Genomic DNA, 20,229 nt, shown 5'->3' with positions numbered 1-20,229 from the left:
GATCCGTAATCATGACAAAATCAGTAGGAAAACACTCCACCAGTTTTGATATGCTTTATTTCTTGCGGCCAGTACGTGATCTTGTGATGTGATGTTACAAGTAATTCAGAGCACATGGCTGTTTCCCGTCATGGAGTCACATGACTTTAAGTTTAACAGATGGGGGGAACTGCGGTTCAGATGACAGTTGGGTTGTCCATTGAAACCTGCTAGGTACTTGCGCATGCATGCTGCTGTGCCATCAGCTGTTCGGCACCCTGTGATAGTGCACCAGTTAGTCTGAGCTCCTTTATTTTATATTAAGGTTTAACTTTCCAAGAGTTGGTCAGACTGTTTCATCAGTGCTGAAAAACTGTCTGTCTTAATCTCTTATTGGCTGTTAACCTTTATTTATTGACTGGAGGTTTTCTGTCTGGACATCGTGGAGCTTTAAACAATAAAAGTAGGTCAGTATTAGGAGTCAATAATGACTAAAAGCTGCTCTAATCTATAGGAAGTCTGGATTATTTCTACTCATTGTGCATCATAAAGACATTTTAATTATGATAATCTCTGCATAGACAACATGATGACTGACTCTGGGTTATTATGTTTAAAAAAAACCTGCAGAATCTGAATGTTTGGCTCAGGCTGTAAGCTAAAATAGTCACTGATGTTATTATGCATTTAGCTTTTACAGAACCAGACCAATCGCCTGCAGACTCTTTTATTTGGACAATTCAAACTCTGCTTTTAAAACAACTTTGTTAATTAATGATAATAGGATTGTAATAGGCTGCACAGTGGCGCAGTTGGTAGAGCTGTTGCCGTGCAGCAAGAAGGTTCTGGGTTCAATTCCCGGCCCCAGTCTTTCTGCATGGAGTTTGCATGTTCTCCCTGTGCATGCGTGGGTTTTCTCCGGGTACTCCGGTTTCCTCCCACAGTCCAAAAAAACATGACTGTTAGGTTAATTGGTCTGTCTAAAATTGCCCCTAGGTGTGAGTGTGTGTGGGCGCATGGTTGTGTGTCTCTGTGTTGCCCTGCGACAGACTGGCGACCTGTCCAGGGGGTACCCTGCCCCTCGCCCGGAACGTTAGCTGGAGATAGGCACCAGCACCCCTCCCGACCCCACTGAGGGACAAGGGTGTTCAGAAAATGGATGGATGGAGGATTGTAATAGCAGCATCATGAAGGGACAACACAGCTCAAAATAAGAAGTAAAGATGCACTGTTCTGAGTTTCGTTGTTGGTTTGACAAAACTGATTTGAGCCGATTTGGCTATAAGAACTATACTATAAAATACAAAAAAACACATTTCTTTCTTTCATGTCTAAACATGTCATATTGGATAAATAGCTTATTACAGTTTTTAAAGTCTTCTTCTGACTTTTTTGTTTCTTTTAACAACTCACTGATGCCAAAAAGAGCTAACCTGGATTATTTTTCCCTCAGTAATATAAACATTGAAGAGTGTTGTTACCCCAGTACAGTCAAGTGTTAAAGGACATGCATCAGCCCAGGAGATAATTCCCAGTCCAAGTTCGTGTCACAAATATTAGGAATTAAAGTGTGCTTTTTAACCCCTGTGGACAGAATCTACTCTGCACATGTAGTGTTCACAATTGAACAGCATAAATGTCTGAAAATCATGGCTCATTCTCCATTCTGATGGATAAATAACATCATTGTCTCCTTGGCAAAGCGACATCAAATCACAGAAGTATTAAAACACTTCTGAGTACTTTACTGTAGTGCTGATGCTTCCCTCGGCCTCCTGTTGTTGGGCCCCCTGTGGTATGCAGTCTCTAGCTTTTCAAGTCCTCTGCACCCGTCACATGTGAGTCTGGCAGAGTGTACGAAACCCAACGCATTGCTCACATCTCTGAGATGCCAAGCTCTCCTACCAGCCGCAAAGCTGCATGCATGCCACGCTAAACAGAACATCTGGAATTGACACATGGGCCCACACATTTCATAAAGACCATGGTTTGTTTTCTGGCTCAGCTGTGGAGCAGATTCACGTCTTACAGCCACATCTGTATATGTGTGTGTGTTTACACAGCAGTCATCCGTGATTAACTGTGTTTGTACACAGGGTTACTTGTATACCTGTGTGTGTGTATATGCTTGGGCAGATGAGAAGCAAACACTGAGGTCTTGTTTTTGTGTAACTATGACTGATGAGGCAAATGCTGCCCACAATGCTCCTGTGGATCTAAACAACAGCACACTCACACTAAATCCATCCTTTAGTGTCTTACCTTCTGCTGGTAGATCTTTGCAGATATGAATTTCTCTTACACACGTGCTAAAAAGCTGAATCAGTGTAGCGCTGGAATATCTGTAGAGTCGCTTGTGCTGTAACTGTTTTAAAGCTGCAGCTTTTTATGGCCTCTGTAGGCGCTTTCTCACTGGAGAGCAACCAGTAAACCTGCTAAAACCGCGAGCAGGCACAGTGGAAGGAGACTGAGTAGCCCCTGTGGGCTGTATCGAGTTGTGTTCACGTCTTCACCGAATTTACTGCCTGTCATGTGACAGTGTTATTCATTGGAGTTGTTTAAAACAGATCAGTTGTTTAAAGTTTTAGACGCAAGCACCACAGTTTTGAGCAAGCATGGCTCCAAAGTGTGTAACAGCAGAAGCTGCAATTAAGCTTTAATGTGATGGTTGCATTCTTTACCCAGACTTATTAAAAGTTTTTTACTGAGTTTGCGGCTGTCGTAATTACAGACAAGTACTTTTCAGTTTTTCTGGGTGAAGAATTGCAGCCGCTCTGTAGTGACGGTGGAATTACAGTTGTAGTTTTAAACTGCATTGTTTATGATAAATCAGCAATGTTGGGTAATAGAAATAGTTTGGTGGAGGGATTGTCTTTAACTGGAAAGTCAGGGTTAAATCACTAACTAAAGACTTGTTGGCAAACGTGTGAACTTCCAATTTTCTCTGATAGACTTACTGGCATCTGTTCACCCTAAGGTGGTTTGGATAAAAGCAGTTTCTATCTTTACTAAGAAAAGACACAGACTGAAGGTTTCCTGTAATAGATCCACAGGCTTACAGTGACCATGTGCAACTGCTGTCAGATTATTATCATGAGATGCAGTAATTGTGATATATTAACGACGTAGAGGTTTCTACATCGCTGTTCGAATCTGCTTCTTGCTCAGCGAGAAACAGATTTAGATCAAAGAAAATGAAGAAGACAAAACTTCAGTTTCAGCAAAAAAAACATATTTTAAATTGTAAAACAATAATATAAATACATTTAAGGTATATATTTTTGGATATAGTAGAAGTTTATTTGCATTAGGTAAAAAGATTAAGGATTTTTTCTTGATATAAACAGGACCCAAAGGAGATAAATACAAAGAGATTGCTTGTAGCAATTTATGTTTTTCACAAAAAAAGGGATAATTAACATTAATTTAGTAGTTATCTAAATGCTAATCAGAGTCATTAGGTTTTTGAACAACAAAGCACTCAGACAAAAACCACAAAGATGATTAATGCAGTCATAATAAGCAGTTCATTATCCATCACCAGGGGATATATTAAAGCCAGTGTTTTACATTCCCATTTCTACAGGGTATCACAATGCCGTTTGCACTACGACCAAAGTATAATACAAAGCAATAATTCTGCAGCTACTCCAAATAGTAAATGCACTGAAGTGTTAAAAAGCAGAAATGAATCATTCAGGCTAAAATGAAACCCCATGGTGACTGAAAGGGGGAAGCCCAAGCAGGGTGTTCATAGTGACCTTTGTTTGAACATACTAGAGGATTAGATGACCGAATGCAGGAATAGTTCATGACAATAAATATCTTTTAAAAAAAATGTAACGGTAAAAGAATACAGACCTGCACCCACCAGGCACATCATAAGTAAATAATTCAAAGGGAAAAATCCAATTACTTAGCACTATTTTTATTTAAATGTATTTAAAGATTGGTAATGTACTTCAAACATAAAGATAAGCAGGTATTAGCATACAAATGTTTAAAACAAAAAGTGTAATGTATAATGTGCTACATTTATATAGGAATAATATATATATATATATATATATATATATATATATATATATATATATATATATATATATATATATATATTTTTTTTTTTTTTTTTTTTTGCCATTTTAGAACCAGAACTGTCTGTATTCTGGGGAAAAATGAATATATAACAACTACCTTTCTGGTAGCTTATTATTTTACAGGGAAATAATTATGAAGGATGAACTAAATATTAATGGACATTTTTGTTGTTTATATTTACTACCCTGTTTTATTAAAAGCCATCTGGGGAAAAAAATTCTTTAGAAATTACCATGTCACATGTTTACCATATTACCATGTCACATATTACCAGTACAACAGTACTTGTTTTACTTCCTCAAACAGCAACAACTGAAGTGTTTGGGACAAAATATCAACTCAGCATCCAAGGTTATCCTCCGGACATTACTATCTATTTCTACCGAAATTTGCTAAGTAGTAAAAGATGTTACTTTATTTTCACACGAGGTGAGCATAACAAAAAAAATCAGGTCAAAGGCTTCTGAATGGTCCTATTTTAACAAGAAACAGGTGAAAGGTATCAAGACAGACATAGGGACGTCTGTAATCATTTACAGGGTCCTAGCAGATGTTTGACTTGGGTTAACCGTCAACAAACATGAACACACTGACAGATTTGGAGCTGTATCTGAAACCTGCACCTGTATTTTAACAACTCTTTTTGTTTAGAGCGGACAGCTACAGCCCCTCACCGTGAAACGTCAGATGGGGTCAGGGTTTTCTTTTCTGTTTGCATTTTAGCAATGTCAGGCGGTTTAAACTCTCCTCCTGTGCCTGTGGACAATACTTTCATTACAATGGCTCTCTTTGTTTTAACACTTTATGGCAGATCTGTAACGAATGAGGGAAAATCTATAACATTGACTTCAGGTGGCAGCTCACTTTAAATATCAGGAACTGATGTAAGTTTTTAGGTAGCGTCTTTTAATTTGGCTGACGTATGAGTAATCCAGTTATAAATCATACCAGAGGTCTTTGAGGATGTTCAATAATGCTATATTTGTCCTGAGATACTGTAGGGTCTTTGGGAATGTTTAGTTCACAAACCTCACATTCATGAAGTGCAGTGTGGCATTTGTCCTGGCAGTGGATCAGAAAACCATACTTTTCCCTTGCCAAGTTGCTAAGGAGTTCATGGAGGGCAGTTTGTGGAGGTTTCAGTGGTAGCATAGGGTTCAGGGGATGCTTCTAAGGGATTTAATAATTTCTATAAATTGTGTTTTTGAGCATCTATCTTACTTCACGAAATCAGGTCATTTAAAGGATTATTTTGTCACCTTTGTAAATTAATGGCATAAGCCATTTTTTTGCCCAAAAAAAAAAGAGCTATTATTTTAGGAAGGTGACCAAGTGGGAAGAATTAAATGTGGCAATAGAATTTTTCTATGTAGTTTTAATTGCCATCGTTATATATGTAATGTGCAAATTTGTTGTTCTTGAGCTTTTCATTTTAAGATCAGCTCTTTGCACAATTAGGTTCCATTTGATTTATGACTTTTTGATAAATTGTTTCTAAAAAAAAGGAAAAAACTCCCTGTGCAAAGTAAGATTTTAAAGTATCACCATTGATTTAAGCTTTCCTACTGTCACAGCTTGTCTGCCTCAGTCTCTCTCCATCATGCAGCAATTTCCTGTTTCTTGTCTTTTTGTTCCGTCTCTGCTCAGCACACTTTGACACAAACATAATAACTTCCTCGTATCCAGCATCCTTTTCCGTACTGGTCTGTCACATTAACTTTCTACTTGTCAAACTCTGCCTCGTTTTGCAGCTGTCACGCAGTTCTTATCTGTCACATCCATTTTATTTTTTGCTCCAAGTGCATCAACTCTTCCTGCCACCTGGGAGTTCAGCCTGAATGTGTTTTAAATGGTTCTGAGTTGTATTGAATTAAGGACACTTGAGTTGCAGTTGAGTCTTTGTGAGTCTTTTTGCACTGTACTTCAGGATACTGGGAAAAGGATTAATAGTGGAAATATATTCAAATTTACTTGTAATAAGAGTAAAATAAAATGGACAGACGGAAACTCTTTCTAGTGTTTCATTACCTTCAAAAAAATATCAAAACATCTTGAAGTCCACTTCTTCTTTACCTTCTGTTTTGTTATTGGCTTTTTTATTCCTACACTTAGCAAACAATCCAGATACAATTTTATATTAGGGGTTTATGTAAATAAATAAGCACTTACAGTAGGATTGGACAAAACAGTGGATTTCCAGTATTCAGTCCCCTGCTAGGGACTAAACTATAGCTTAAATCTGCATAAACTTGTCACTCCATCTGAAAGAACTTATAACACTATTATAATAATTCAAACAACAAATGGACACAGTGGAAACCATCTTTGCATGACTGGAGAGTTAAATAGCTGCAGATTTTCTGATCTTCTCTTTACAGCCAATCAGGACCAAGAAAAATCGATGGTCCTCCTGGATTGGCTGCTTTGCAAGCCCCAGCCAATAGTGTGTCAACTAGCATTGCACCTCGGCACTTCAGTTTCCTGAGTTGCATTTTCTGTTTAATTTTTTAGACTTGCTTCATGAAAAAAGAATCAGAAAACAGGCAGATTTTCCACAGTCGATTTTGCGTTCCATAGAAACGTCTGCGAATAGGCAACTTAAATTCTGCTTTAAGAATTTATGACCTTCTGTTTACATTTAGCCAGGAAGTTTGGGGGAGTCATTTTCTTGTAGCCATTTCCTGGGTTTACAGAAGTGAACATACATGTGCTTTACCTCTGATCTTACCCATTTTGGAAGGTCGGCTCAGCATCAAGTCATAATTAAATCCCTGAAAAATAGAAAGCCATAGATCACTATCTCTAAATTCACACTCATGAATATTAAAAATTATAATAATTAAATGTTCTTAATGAAGATGAGTCATTTTAAGCATGTTAAATCTTGTTACTAGCAGCAATGTGAAAACATGACAGCAGAAAAGTAGTACAGACTGGTGTTTGAAAATCTGGTAAGTTCCTGTTCCAAGTAATGTTCACCAGTGAAGGTGGAGAATTTGAGGACCATTGAGAGCTTTATAAAGCTTATAACCTCGCTGCACCCTGCAGGCTATACATAAGGTGGATTAGGCCGGTGGCTTTGTTTAGACCCTGTGGCTGTTTGGACTAGCCCCGTGTTAAAGCAGTGGGAGCCACAACCTGTCTCTCACTCTCTGGGTGGTTTAATGGGACTTGTTCTAAGCCACAGCGGAGAGAGAAGTAGTGAGCCGTGTGAGAGAGAAGTAGATCTCCAGTTCCCATGATAGCAGAGGCAATGAAAAGCGAGAATCCCTTGAAAGAAGGAGGAAAATCTGAAAGTTTTCCAGCTTTACGTAATCAGGACAAATTAATTATGGAGGTGATGATGCAAACCTTGGGCAAACATGGTGCACTTTAGATGAAGCGTAGAGCTCATTTGAATTGATGATAACGTCATTGTGCTGTCAAGAAGTGTTTTCACCAGATTTCTTCCGTTTCATGTTTTTGTCACATGCTCCTTTTCTAGTTCATCAAACAGATTTTAATATCAGACAAAAACAACTTGAGTAAAAGTCCAACCTGATAAAAAAACTGTTTCCAACTGGTGATTTCATTTGCAACTGGAAAAAGCAATGTGAAAATGTAACTGCCCCTAAATCCATCAACTGCAAACTATATATATATATAGTCTATCACGTCACCTAGCTGTCTGCAGTTTGTTACCGAACAAAACCAGTATGCGACTATTCAGAGCGTTTAAACTGAAAACACGATTTATTTCATTGTTTTCATACGTTTTGTTACAGGACAGAATAAAAATGTGAGCTCATCCATAGCATCAAAAACCCTTTTGGTGAAATTATGGATGGAGAAAATCTTGAAAAGAAATTACAAATGGAGTCTGCAGCATGCTGCTCACTACAGTTGCCTTGACAGCAAAGCCAAATTATCCCCGCTAATATACCGCAGCTCCTCTGGTTGTGTGTTGCAGAACATTATGGTCGCACAAAGACACTGATTCACACTCAAGTTCACTCGTTACAAGTGCAGAGGAAGTCTTAGCCCCAAGCAATGGATGCCTAAAAAAAAGGAGAGGAAGAGCTGTGAGTGACACCGAACCCCTGATGAACAGTCACCACTGTTCCACTCCTCCTCACCACCCCGTCCGTAACACTTTCGCTCATTTTCCTCCTGCCTCGTTTCACTTTGTCCCCTCCTTCCTCTGTCGCTGAATGCATTTGGGTTAATTGTCTGCTGCTGATTAGTGAAGCTCTTGCAGGCTTCTCAGCACCACTGATGCTTCTGAGAGAAGGAACGCTCAGCTTCCCCTGCTTAGTATGCAGTGATAGAAGACGCAAAACATTTGATAAAATCAAGTGTCGCCCTAACAAGCCCCATTCTATGGGGCTTGTTAGGGCCCAGCATATTCCCCATTTGCAGGGCGGTGTTTCAAAACCCCTGAATTTACTGCCATGTTATCTGTTATGCGTTCACATGAGACAGGTTAAAAACTGTAGTTTAGGAGAAAAATACCTTTAGAAAGCCTGGATAACCATTGATAAAAAAAAAAATGTTTTAGTCTTTAAAAACAGTTCTTCAGGTATGATGCAAACTGAGAACTTTTCCTAAATTGAATGCGGTGTTGAAGATGAAGAGATGACTGCAGGAGGAATGTGAGCTAACGTCACTGATAACATATCATGCCTGTCAGTCTGCAGCCAATCAGAACAGGTTGTCTTTCTACAGATATGTACAAAATAGTTCATCTCCTTGGATGTCTTACCTTTCTTATTGATTTTGCAAAAATAATCTTCATTTAAAAATATGGCATTTTTATGAAAAAGTCCTTTAATGTTTAAGTGACAACGGGGTTCTACAAACTAATGACACTTAAATAAAAATACGTAGAGTAAAATAGGTGGTTGCATCATTATTCACCACCTTTAAAGTGACTGGCCTAATGAAACATGTCCAGTTAATTGGTGCTAGCAGTCTCACAGTGAGTGAAATGGACATCAGCTGAGTGCTGTGACTGTGTCTCAAGTGATTGAAATATAAAGAAACCCGTCTCACTGGTTAATCGGGATTCCTGGATACCTTTGCAGCGTAAAGACAAAATAACACTTGAAGTAAATTAGAGAAAAAGTTATTGAAAAGTATCTGTCAGGGAATGGATAGAAAAACATTCCTTCATGAAAAAATGGAAGGAATATGCCACATATGTAAATCTGCCTGCATCAGGCAGATGAAATCGAGAAACTCTACAGACAACTATTGTTGTCCAGGTTCTTCACCATTCAAAGCTTTATGGGAAAGTGGCAATGAGAAAATCACTGCTGAAGACAACTCAGATTGAGGATGAAACTAGAGATGGGAGACTCTATGGTCAAGTGGAAGAAAGTTAATTGGTCTGATGAGATCACAATGAAAAAGTCGAAGCATTTAGCCATAGCTGCACAGAAATGGTTTGAATTCAATGGGGTAGATGTTCTGGAGTGGCACAGTTAAAGTCCAGACCTAAGTCTTATAGAAAACTTGTAATTAATTGGGTTTGTATTTGTGTAATTCCGTATTTTATGTACATGTTCTTTTTTCACAAGAAAAAAAAATTGGCTGCTCTTTGTAAAATTAAGACAAACTGTGTTATTTCAGTACTTTGTGTTGTCTATTGACTCATAATCCAGTAAATCTTGCTGATGAAATGCGATCAGTATAAAGGGAGTATGAATACTTTTGTACCGCACTTTACAGTGTTGTTAACGTCACTGCAAACAAAAACAGTCTTTTTCAACTGCTTCACTAAACAGGGCATTGCTGAAATCTGCATTTTTAGCTTGTGTTCTCGTGTTTCGGTCTTGAAAGAGCTGCAAGAATATACAGTTTCTGCTCTCTCTAAATTCATGCGCAATGCCATGTTTTGGTGGCATCTCATATGTGTGTTTTGAGTCAGGCAGGCAGGGGTGTGTAGAGGCAGGCAGACTGACAGATGGATGATGGCTGTTATCTCTGAACACACAGTCTGCTTCGTTCTCAGCTTGTCTTTTTCTGCTGTTGCTCATGATTTTCTTCCATCATCCTGCAAGTCCGTTTCGGTCCTCCGCGGCTCATCCGCCGCTCATCCACGGCGCCTGTCAGGGGGAGATTCTGAGGTTATTTCCAGTCGTAAACTGTTGCATTGTAGAGCCTGATTATCAGTAAATCGAGGAAGGATGCCACTCCCATGCAGAATATAAACTTCAGTTTATCCCCGCACGCAAGAAATAGGAAGGGGGCAAAAGAAGTCACACGCAGATCCGTTCTAGAAAAAATTAAATAAAAAAATCAACATTTTCCCTCTCATCTCCTCTCAGGGCTCTGGTGTTTATTGCTCATGGAGCTGGAGAACACAGTGGGCCATATGAAGAAATTGCACAGAGACTGAAAGAACGGTCCCTGCTGGTGTTTGCTCATGACCACGGTGAGTGACAAACGCACATCACAGGACTGTAAGCCCATGCATACATTTACACCCACGCTCACTGTGTCCCTCATGTTTATCAGTAGTCGCATACAGCTCTGGCTGACACAGATTATTCGTGTTGGAGCCAACTAATCCTGTTTGAGAAAATGATTTTGCTCTGCAGCTTTCAGTGGAAGTTGTTTTTCTTCCTGAAACATGTTGCTGTACACAAGTTTTCAAAACACTCTCCAGCCCTACCAGTCAGAGCATGAAGAACTGGTTCACCACAAGACACAGACCTGTTATTCTCTGGACCTTCGGTTAATCCAGTGTTTCTCAATACCGCTCCTCAAGGAACCACTGCCCTGCATGTTTTAAGTGTTTCCCTTCTGCCACATACTTGAATGACTTGCTGTGGCATGAAGAGGAGGTCATGCAATAATTTGAGTCAGGTGTTTTGGAACAGAGACACATCTAAAATATGCAGGGTCAGCAGTCCCTGAAGACAGGAATTGAGAAAGGCTGGGTTAATCCTTTGTTTTCTTAAAACGGCGCTTTACATCGAGGGTTGGATATACATTCATTCACCAGGCACTTTATCAGGCACACTTTGCTGTCAGAGGGTGGGGCCTCTCTGAAATGTTGTAATTTTTTGGTCACAGATTCCTCTTGAAGGCTGAAAGATTATTCAGAAATTGTGGTCCAGCATGACAACATCACACAGTTACATCAGAATAGTCATCTGAACATCTAGAATGCAAATCTACCACATCTGTGGTCATAAAGGGATGGACATGACCAACAGGAGTTTTCAGATAGTGTGCTAAAACCCTACACCATCCCCCACCTGCATTAATAACTGGTAACAAGGCAGGATGGATTCATGCCTTCACGTTGTTTACACTAATTTCTCACCCTGCCATCTGAATGTTGCAGCTGAAATAGAAATTCATTGGACAAGGCGAAATTTTGCCCATCTGTTGTCTTCCAATTTTGGTGAGCCTGTATGAATTGTAACTATAGTTACACGTTTTAGCTGACAAGAGTGGCACCCTGTGTGGTCTTCTGCTGCTGTAGCCCATCTGCCTCAAGGTTTGACATACTGCGTTTTTAGTGATTTGAGTTACTGTTTAGTTGGTTTCTGTCATCCATTCTCCTGCGCAGATCTGCTACTCATTGGATATTTTCTCCTTTTTGGATCGTTTGTAAATCCAAGAGATGATGGATCGTAAGATTCCCAGTAAATCAACAGCTTCTGAAATACCCAGACCTGCCCAGTGTTGACAGCCATGCCACATTCACAGTCCAGTTTCTGATCCATTCTCATGCTTGGTTTGAACTTTATGAGGTCACCTTCATCACATCTCAATGCCTAAGTGGATTACGTTGCTGCCGTGTGATTGGCTGATTCACTATTTTAGTTAACAAACACCTGAGCGGGTTCACCTAATGAAGTGGCCTGTGAGTGAATGTTGAACATTTCACACAGTCTGTTAGTGACCAATCTCACATCCTCTGAAAGCTTTGACGAAAAGCACAACTATGGCAACTTCTCAGGTTATTTAAAGCCACAGTTACCACATTGTGGCCATGAGTCTTTTGTTCAAACAACTTGCAGTTCCCATCTTTGGGTGGGGAGATGGGGATAGAAGCATGCATCTCTACTGTTTTATTGTTAGCTTCAATAAATAAAATTGTTTTTTTTTTTCTAGTTGGAGCAGAACAGTCTTCAAGTGGTTTAAATGTGAATGTAGTTAGATGTTTTATTTATGGGAACGACAGGGAAGGCAGAAATCATAATGCTCAGTCACATACTTCACCTGAGCCAAATTAGTTTTTACATAAAAACACTTTCAAAATCTCTGACATATTATAAATTGGATGTGGAACTAGTGAAAATGTCATATCTGGACTGGGTTCATTACAACTAATCTGACAGTACAGGCGTAGCCAAAGGTCAGTATTAACGTCTCTCTAAGATGTTCTCAAAGTATTGAGTAAAAAAAAGTACTTCTTTGAAACAGTGTTTTCATTGTATGGATATGGATGAAGTGTTATCTCTCTTTAGATGTCAGGAGGTCAAACAGTTTTCAGGAGGGGAGCAACATCCCCTCCTGAAAGAAGGACTGGAAGTAATCATTGTAACTCCTTGTACACCAACATCTGTCCACCAGCTTGCATTCAGTATCCATAGTAACCAGCTGTTGTGCTGGATGCTAGGTCCCAACGGTGCCCTGCACCAGTGCTGTGGGTTGTAACTCAGATCGTCCCAACAGCTACAGGTTATGCAGCTTTTCTGTTCTGCAATTTGTATTAGGTTTTTATGTATTACGTTAAAATTGTTCTTCTGAACAAAAACACTGCTTTCAAAATCAGGAGGAAATTAAATTCAATTAAATCTCTGTTGTGCAATGTCAGTAAAGTGCATCATTACCTTACGGTAACTCTCACTCTCTTAAAGTAAAAAAGGCAGAGAAAGAGGTGCTTAAGTAATGAAACACTGGCAAACACGATAAAAGAAGGTGAATTACTCTGAACATATATGCACAGTGACACTTTTTGAAGTATGACATTGTTAAATGAAAAATACTGAACTGGAGCGAGCCCCTGTAGACTTTGCTTCATCTGCAAACACAGATGCACAGGAACACACATCGCCTTAGGGAGTTCCCAACTGAGTTCATCAATTGAGTTCGTTTCTTTTCCACGCTCTCTCATGGGTTTTTCTGTCTATATAAAGAACTGTTAGGTCTTTTTCATTCACAGCCTGCAGAGATTAATTGTTTCTCCTGTCTTATAAATTTTCCATCTGTTAGCAGTCAACATTGTTTCAGCATCATCTTGCTTAGATTTAGACACAGATAAGGATTTTAATGCCAATTTCCGGTCTCTGACTTTTGTAGATGTTTGATCTGATGATTTTTCTTTAAGACCTATATATGCAGCAGACATAACAGCATTCTTTTTTTTTCCAGCCTTGATATTAGGAACACAAGCCAAGTTACATGGTGTGTGTGACAGAACCTTCTCCAGAAAAAAGGATTTGCTGTTTTTTTCATTTCACAGACAAAATAAACTCTTTAGGCTCTTTTTTGACAGTATTATGGGCAGCACTGCAACATAAGACTGCATGTGTTTTCCTAAAATATATAGATCTTTATTTAGGGTCTAAGATTTCCAAAAGGCAGCTAATGTTTTTAAATCCAAAATCCTCCAGGAAAACCCAAAGGGGCAAAAAACATATTTTGCTGCACTCAGCTCTTTTTTTTTAACTGCTGAAGTCCTATTGCAGCCTTAATGAACCTCAGACAACATGTCATAGAAAATGCAGTTTCCCTTTAAACCTTCTTACATCTCTGGTGCTCCTCCAACCTTAAATTAAACATCTCCTTGTTTCTGAAAATAGCTTGAGTTTTCTTCCCCCACTAAGCTGAAAAAGTTTATTTCATCATTACGCAGTCGAACTTAGTAGCAATGTGTGTTCAAAAGATTTGTTTTCGTTTTTTAAGTTACCGATCTGATGGTCAGCTGAAAATTGTCAGATTGCAGTCACCAGTTGATTTCTCTTTGCATCTTTCCACACAAATCATCTCACTGTACTCTGCTAACAAAATGTAAATTTAAGTTAATGTTTCTTTTTATGCCTGGTTTGATTTCTTCATTTCTTTTTTGTTCACCCACTTTGCATCCCTTTCTCATCCGATTCTCCTCCAGGGCAGTTTCCTATTTCAATCAGACTTTATTCTCTTTCCCAGCTCGTTTTGCCTTATTTGGCTATTTAGCCTGTCCCATCTCTTCTAATGACCTCATCATCTTAGCCACAATTTCCCTCATTCTCATCAGTTTGGCTTCCCCTCGATGTTTTTTCATTCATTCTTTATGTCCTTTTAACAATCCACCATTTCAGTCCTTTGTTGTCTAAAACAAAGCAGAAGGATTACACTGGAACAGAGAGAGAGAGTTCCTAAAAAGCCAATTAAACTCTTAGAGCAAAGCTATTTGTTAAATATCCACCAAAGCCTTGATGTTTTTGCATAAAAGGTCTTTAAATAAAAGGTCCATGCATATTGACTAATCTGTCACTGTCTCGTCTTGCAGTTGGCCATGGTCAGAGTGAAGGAGAGAGGATGAACATCAGGGACTTTCAGATTTACATCAGGGATTCCCTGCAGCACATTGACCTCATGAAGTCCCACCGCCCGAATCTTCCTGTCTTTATTGTGGGCCACTCCATGGTAGGACGCTTCCCAACACCCGTTTCAGTTCTTTCAGTGATTTCCCGTTGATTGCGGATGCTACTTCTATGTTTGCTTTTTGAATTATTAGTTTCTCTTTTCGGGTCTTTTTGAATGTTTTAGATTTGAAAACCATCTGGTGTGGCGTGAACTGAATAGTTTCTTGGAGATTAAAGTAAGATCTTTATAATTTAGTCTTGCTGTGAAGCCAAAGCACGTGCCGTTATAATTCTCTGAAATCGAAGATATGGTTTAACCGTAAACAGAGCTGAGCTAGTTTCATATACGTTCCAACATCCTGCCAGAACCACAAAACCAACAAAGAAGAGCATGCCTGTGCTAATTCTTTCTTTAAGCTCCCGTTTTATTTGTTTTTGGCTGGATTGGAGCGCCACGATTGATGTGTGAAGGGCAGATGCCAGCAGCTCAGGGAAGGTTTATTAGCTTTATCTTTTTCTGCACTTTACTTTTCACACAGTGACACATATTCCACACAGCTGCAGCTGCTTCAGAGTACCAAAAAAAAAACAACCCCTACATGCCAAATGTCAGCGTGGTTTTGCTCGTGGACAGAGAAGATAAACTGTTCTCAAATCCAGTACAGTGTCATTTTACCGACCCTCCCGATGCCTGTTGTAGTTCACCATTACCTACAGTTACCTATTAGTATCGTCTGTGTTGAGTTAGAAATGGTTTATTGTTGTTACTGGAGTTACTTTCTGCTCAAGACTGTTCAATGTAGCACTAAATGGCAGCAGAGCAATAACTCCATCAAACTGTCACTCCATTAATTTGCATTGGAGCATAGATAGCTTTTTAAGTAATTTTATTGTCTTTGTTAGCATCAGTTTCTCTCCCAGGCCTGTCTTCCAATCTTACTGTTCTTGCATACGAGCATGAAACTGCTTTTAAAACCTGATTTTTGATGAATAATTATGTCCCAAAACAATCTAATACCAAGTTTAGATTTAGAAGTAATGTCAGAAAGTACGATCATTTGTTACACTGCATATATGTACATAAAAATAAACTGTTTTTTATGTGTTAGTATGATCTCTTTCTGCAACACTAAACTTCTACAAATACAGTAAAATAAACTTATGACAAAAGCTGTTCATCTGGTCCAGATAGAGCTGGTGATGCCAGAGTCTGTGCCTTCTGCAATGGAAAAAGAAGTCACTTGTTCCCAGTCGCAAAAACAACAAGACTGGGAATATTAGAGCTCGGTGAGCAATCCTGAGTTCAGAATCCACTGTGGTTATCCCCATGTAGACGGCTGTGAACAGTTCTGGTATAATCTATAAACAAAATCCAATTTTTTGGAGCGTTAGCTAATCGTTAGCCTAACCTTAAGCTAACAGTAGCTCAAGCTTGAAAACGAGTCAAAATGTTTTCAGCTGATCACTTTTTTTTTACTGTAAGGGTTGTAAGTTTAATTGTGTACGGAATATAAATGGGTATAAATTTCAGAACAGAGTTAAAAGATTTTAGTGGAGTTTTGTGACTGATGGAACAGGGCAATTAAATAAATCTGTGATAGAAAAAGTCTGAAGGGCAGCTGCTGAATTATTTTCAAGTGATTGGTTCAGAGCGTTTCACAGAGCCGCACCAAAACAGCACAGCCTCTCATTGTTGTGCTCCGTGACCCACTAACTCTGAGCACAAACAAACAGAACAAAAACATTAGAGATGAGTTACATAATGGATGTTTACTGTCGGTGTTAGTGGGCTGAGTCAAGCTGGATCTCATTGAACTCATCTCTGTTGGATTAACAAGCTACTCACAGTCTGTACTTGTGCTTTATGAGTGTTTGAGATAGTGTCATGCTTTATATAATTTTTTTTAGGGTTAGGGGATTGATAGGGTAATAAAGTACAAAGGCTCGCACAAGTCAGAAACGCGACAGCTCATGACCGCATAAATCAGAGCGCAAAAAGAAGAACCGCTAATTCACTCAATAACTGTCCTCCTTCAGTAAGGAGCTTTGCCTTAGTTGTACATCAGCATTTATAAGTCAAACTCAACGCGAAGAAAGATTTTATTGTAGATTTAATGAGCTTTACAGAGAAATTAGAACCAAGTTGTTTGAAGAATTAAACATAAGATTACATTTTAAAGAAAAGGTTATCCGCTTTCAGGAACAAACTCCTCCAAGTCCACAAGGTATTTAGGACTTTGAGAGCTTAACTTCAAGACTGGCTTGGTTATTTGCATCAGCGCTTTTGTTTTTCTTGACCTTTTTCATAGTTTCTAAGGGTATCTGAAAGGAGATCTCTGTCTTAATGAATCTTGTAACATCCCTTTTCTAGATTTCTGTTTGGAAGCTCAATTATTATGAATTAAATAGCAGTCAAAGAGGTATCATAACAAACAATCCCTATTTGAAGCATTTTTATTGCAAACAAAGTTGCCCAGATAATCAGGTCTCTTGGGTATAAGTTTGTTCAATATTGTGTCTCAAAACAATTGACTGTTGCAGATAAATTCTGCATTGGCCCTTGTATAATTTTAACCCATAAAGATACATTTTAAGAAAATCTGAGAACCATGGTTGTTCACGGGATAAACAAAGCAAACTCTTCTCTCCAGGGCGTGGGTCAGTCTCTGCCTCGAACTGGGGAGAGGAGAGAAGTTCAGGTATCTTGTCGTCTTGTTGATGAGTGATGGTACGATACAGAGACAGATATGCTAAATAGTGAATCCTTTATGGCGTTCTTATTTTGGTCTGTCATGACGTAGAACGATCTGAGTCATAAAGCAACGGTCTTGATTTACCGGTTGATCTACTTACCATGCTGCACCCAAGATCTTGAGATATGGATCATGACTAAAAGAATAAGATCCTGGATAGAAGAGGCTGAAAGGAGCTCTTCTGTAAGGTTTCTGGATCTGTTTTGACATTTGATCAGATGGAAAATCGGATCGATTGCCGATGTGTCCTTGGGCAAAACACTTCACCCATCTTGCCTGCTAGTGGGGATCAGAGGGCCCGGTGGCGCTGCTGCATTGCAGCCTTGCTTCTGTCAGACTGCCCCAGGGCAGCTGTGGCTACTGTCCAGTAGCTTGCCACCATCAGCATGTGTGTGAGTGTGTGCATAAAGTGCTTTGGGCTCCTCTGGACTTGATAAGGGGCTAAAACCAGAAAGCCAACACCAGGGATGGATGAACGGACTGGTTCTATGTACGTAACGCTGCACTGCCTTCAAGTCTGACTGAAACTGCAGAACATTTTTAATAAATGTGATTTTTTTTTTCCTGCTACTTATAATTACTGCGTTTGAAAATCAAATTGTCCTTCACTTAGGCCTCTTCTTCTATCTCCTTGTAAATGAATACTTGTTTATTGCAGTAAGTTGAGCTTCGGAAGCTTTTAGTATCACTTGATTAATGTGAATTGGTTTGGCTTACATAGCTCATTGTTTAAAGGAGCATCTAGGGAAGCTTTTTCTTTTGTACTATAAAGCCTGGGCTGTAAATGTATACTCTTGCTGTGTGGTCACGGACAAAGGTAGTAGAGTGTCTAAAAATCAGAACTAAATTTAGGACCGTATCCTCCCATGGTTATTGTTTATCTTTACATTTCTTCTTCTCTGATGTGTTTGCTCATTGTCTTGCTTTTTCATCTGATGGTTTGGGGATTTTTTTGTAGTTCTATGCAGATATTCGCCACATCAGTCTGTACTGTTAATCCACCAACTTGTATCCATCAGTTTCTTCTTTTATTATTCCTCACCCTCCTATCACCTCGCTATGTTTTCATTCCAGTCCTTCTTTATGTTTTCCTTAAAAGCAACAAAATCCCAGACTGGGTGCTACGGAAACCAAGCCCATGCTCAGTGTTGTGTCGGCGTGTTTTCACAGGCCTCACTCTCCGGCTTCCCAGTGTTGTAGCGATGCATCCTGTTTCCATTAGCCTGTTCCTTTGCTCCTCTGTGTGTACACGAATCTGTTTTAAAAAGGCCTTGAATGACGTAAAAACTACAAGACAATGAGCCATCTGTAGACTCCTGTATGTGTGCTGCTGACATTGTGATGGAGATTGCAGGATCCAGAACCAACAACTGCAGAAGCACTTTCCCTTTTTGTTCAGATTGAGCGAAAACGCAATAAGGGATTCCATTAGGATTGTTTTTTTTGTTTTTTTCAGAGATTTGGTCCTGGACAAAAGTAATTGATGGGGTGTGAATCCAGACAGGTTTCTCACTGCTTTATATTTACTCAGTTCAGCTGCATGGGTAGAAATATGTGGTCCTTTACTGGAGGAACGGTAGTTTAGAGTTTTACTTTGTAGCTTAGTTTAAAACCATACATTTCTAGTCTGTTATGTGATCAATCTCTGGAGAGCTCTAGATTTCAAATATATATCCTAAGCCTCAGCTTCAGCACTGTGAACTCTCTGAATGTCCCCCATTTGAGCTGGCACTAAGGAATTTCAGCTGTTTTGTATGAGCTCATAGGATCGCTCCAGCATGTTTCTACAGCCCAAGCTTCTTCTTCTCCCTCCAGCTAAAGTTTTTTTTTTTGTTTTTTTTCCCCCTCTCCAGTCAAATTTCTGACAATTGCCCCAAATGTCTAACTTTCCAGGTGCCAACTATTTATGTAATGGCTTATCACTGTTTAGTGTCTATTTGTTCATCTTTTTCCTCTGTATGTATCTCACATTCAGCGTCTTGCCAACGTGGTTACTGGGATTGTTATTACGGCTTATTTTTTATTACTATTATACATAAAAAAAAAATCTACTATTTAAAGGGGAAAAACTACAATAGAAAATTAGGTAAGAGTGGCAAAGAAGACTCCTCTTTTTACAACAGTCTTTCCTGGCATCCCGGGTATCAGCATATTATTTCTTTATTGTCTTGTACATTTCCTCTCTTGCTTGTTCTTACATGATGTCCTGATGTGTTTCTCAGCATTTTATTTTCTGTTTCCTCAACTTAAAAAACATGTGTCCTTTTGGTGGCATATGCATTTCTCTTATTGTAATGTCATAATTGTAGCATTTTTAATACTTTTTCATTTTTGCATCCATCCCTCTTCTAACCCTGCTCAACCTTGAAGTCTTGAACTGTGTCCAGCAGTCGTTGGGCATGATGCTGGACCGGTCAGCAGTCATGCGGAAACAACCCACGCGTTTTAGCACTGCACAGAAAGACCTCAGGCCAAGATTATAACCTATGAACCCATTGGTGCAAGGCAACACTAGAGAAAATAATTTTTGAAAATGTTCTCCTGTTTCTGATATCTAAGCTTAACCTTGCACATTTTTAGTTAAAACTTTTCTCCAGTTTCATAGGTTTTTGCCTTTTTTACTAAAGGTTTAATGAACCTGTGCAGGCCACCTTCTGTCTGTTTCCAATAGTTATTAAACTTTTAAAAATGATAATAGGAGTACATTTCTAAATGTAGCTTGTTCAGCTATTAGCAATTTACTTGCTCTATTTAGAGCAGTGGTTCTTAACCTTTTTTAAGGTACCGAACCCACCAGTTTCATATGCGCATTCACTGAACCCTTCTGT

General features: G+C 39.1%; 1 protein-coding gene across 3 annotated transcripts in view; it reads left to right on the top strand.

The window, feature by feature from the left end:
• The window catches only part of mgll (monoglyceride lipase), a 34,085-nt gene that overhangs the window by 2,907 nt on the left and 10,949 nt on the right, over positions 1-20,229 (top strand). For all 3 annotated transcript variants that reach the window (XM_015032398.1, XM_015032396.1, XM_015032397.1), the window contains 2 exons: positions 10,386-10,492; positions 14,573-14,709. In XM_015032398.1, coding sequence (XP_014887884.1) covers positions 10,386-10,492; positions 14,573-14,709 — 244 coding nt within the window. The remainder of the gene's footprint in view (positions 1-10,385; positions 10,493-14,572; positions 14,710-20,229) is intronic.

The sequence above is a fragment of the Poecilia latipinna genome, unplaced genomic scaffold (genome assembly GCF_001443285.1).
Source record: "Poecilia latipinna isolate Pla-1442-1.1 unplaced genomic scaffold, P_latipinna-1.0 Scaffold239, whole genome shotgun sequence".
NCBI classification, from domain to species: domain Eukaryota; kingdom Metazoa; phylum Chordata; class Actinopteri; order Cyprinodontiformes; family Poeciliidae; genus Poecilia; species Poecilia latipinna.
Note: the sequence above shows the minus strand (reverse complement) of the source record. Positions and strands in the feature narration are given on the sequence as shown.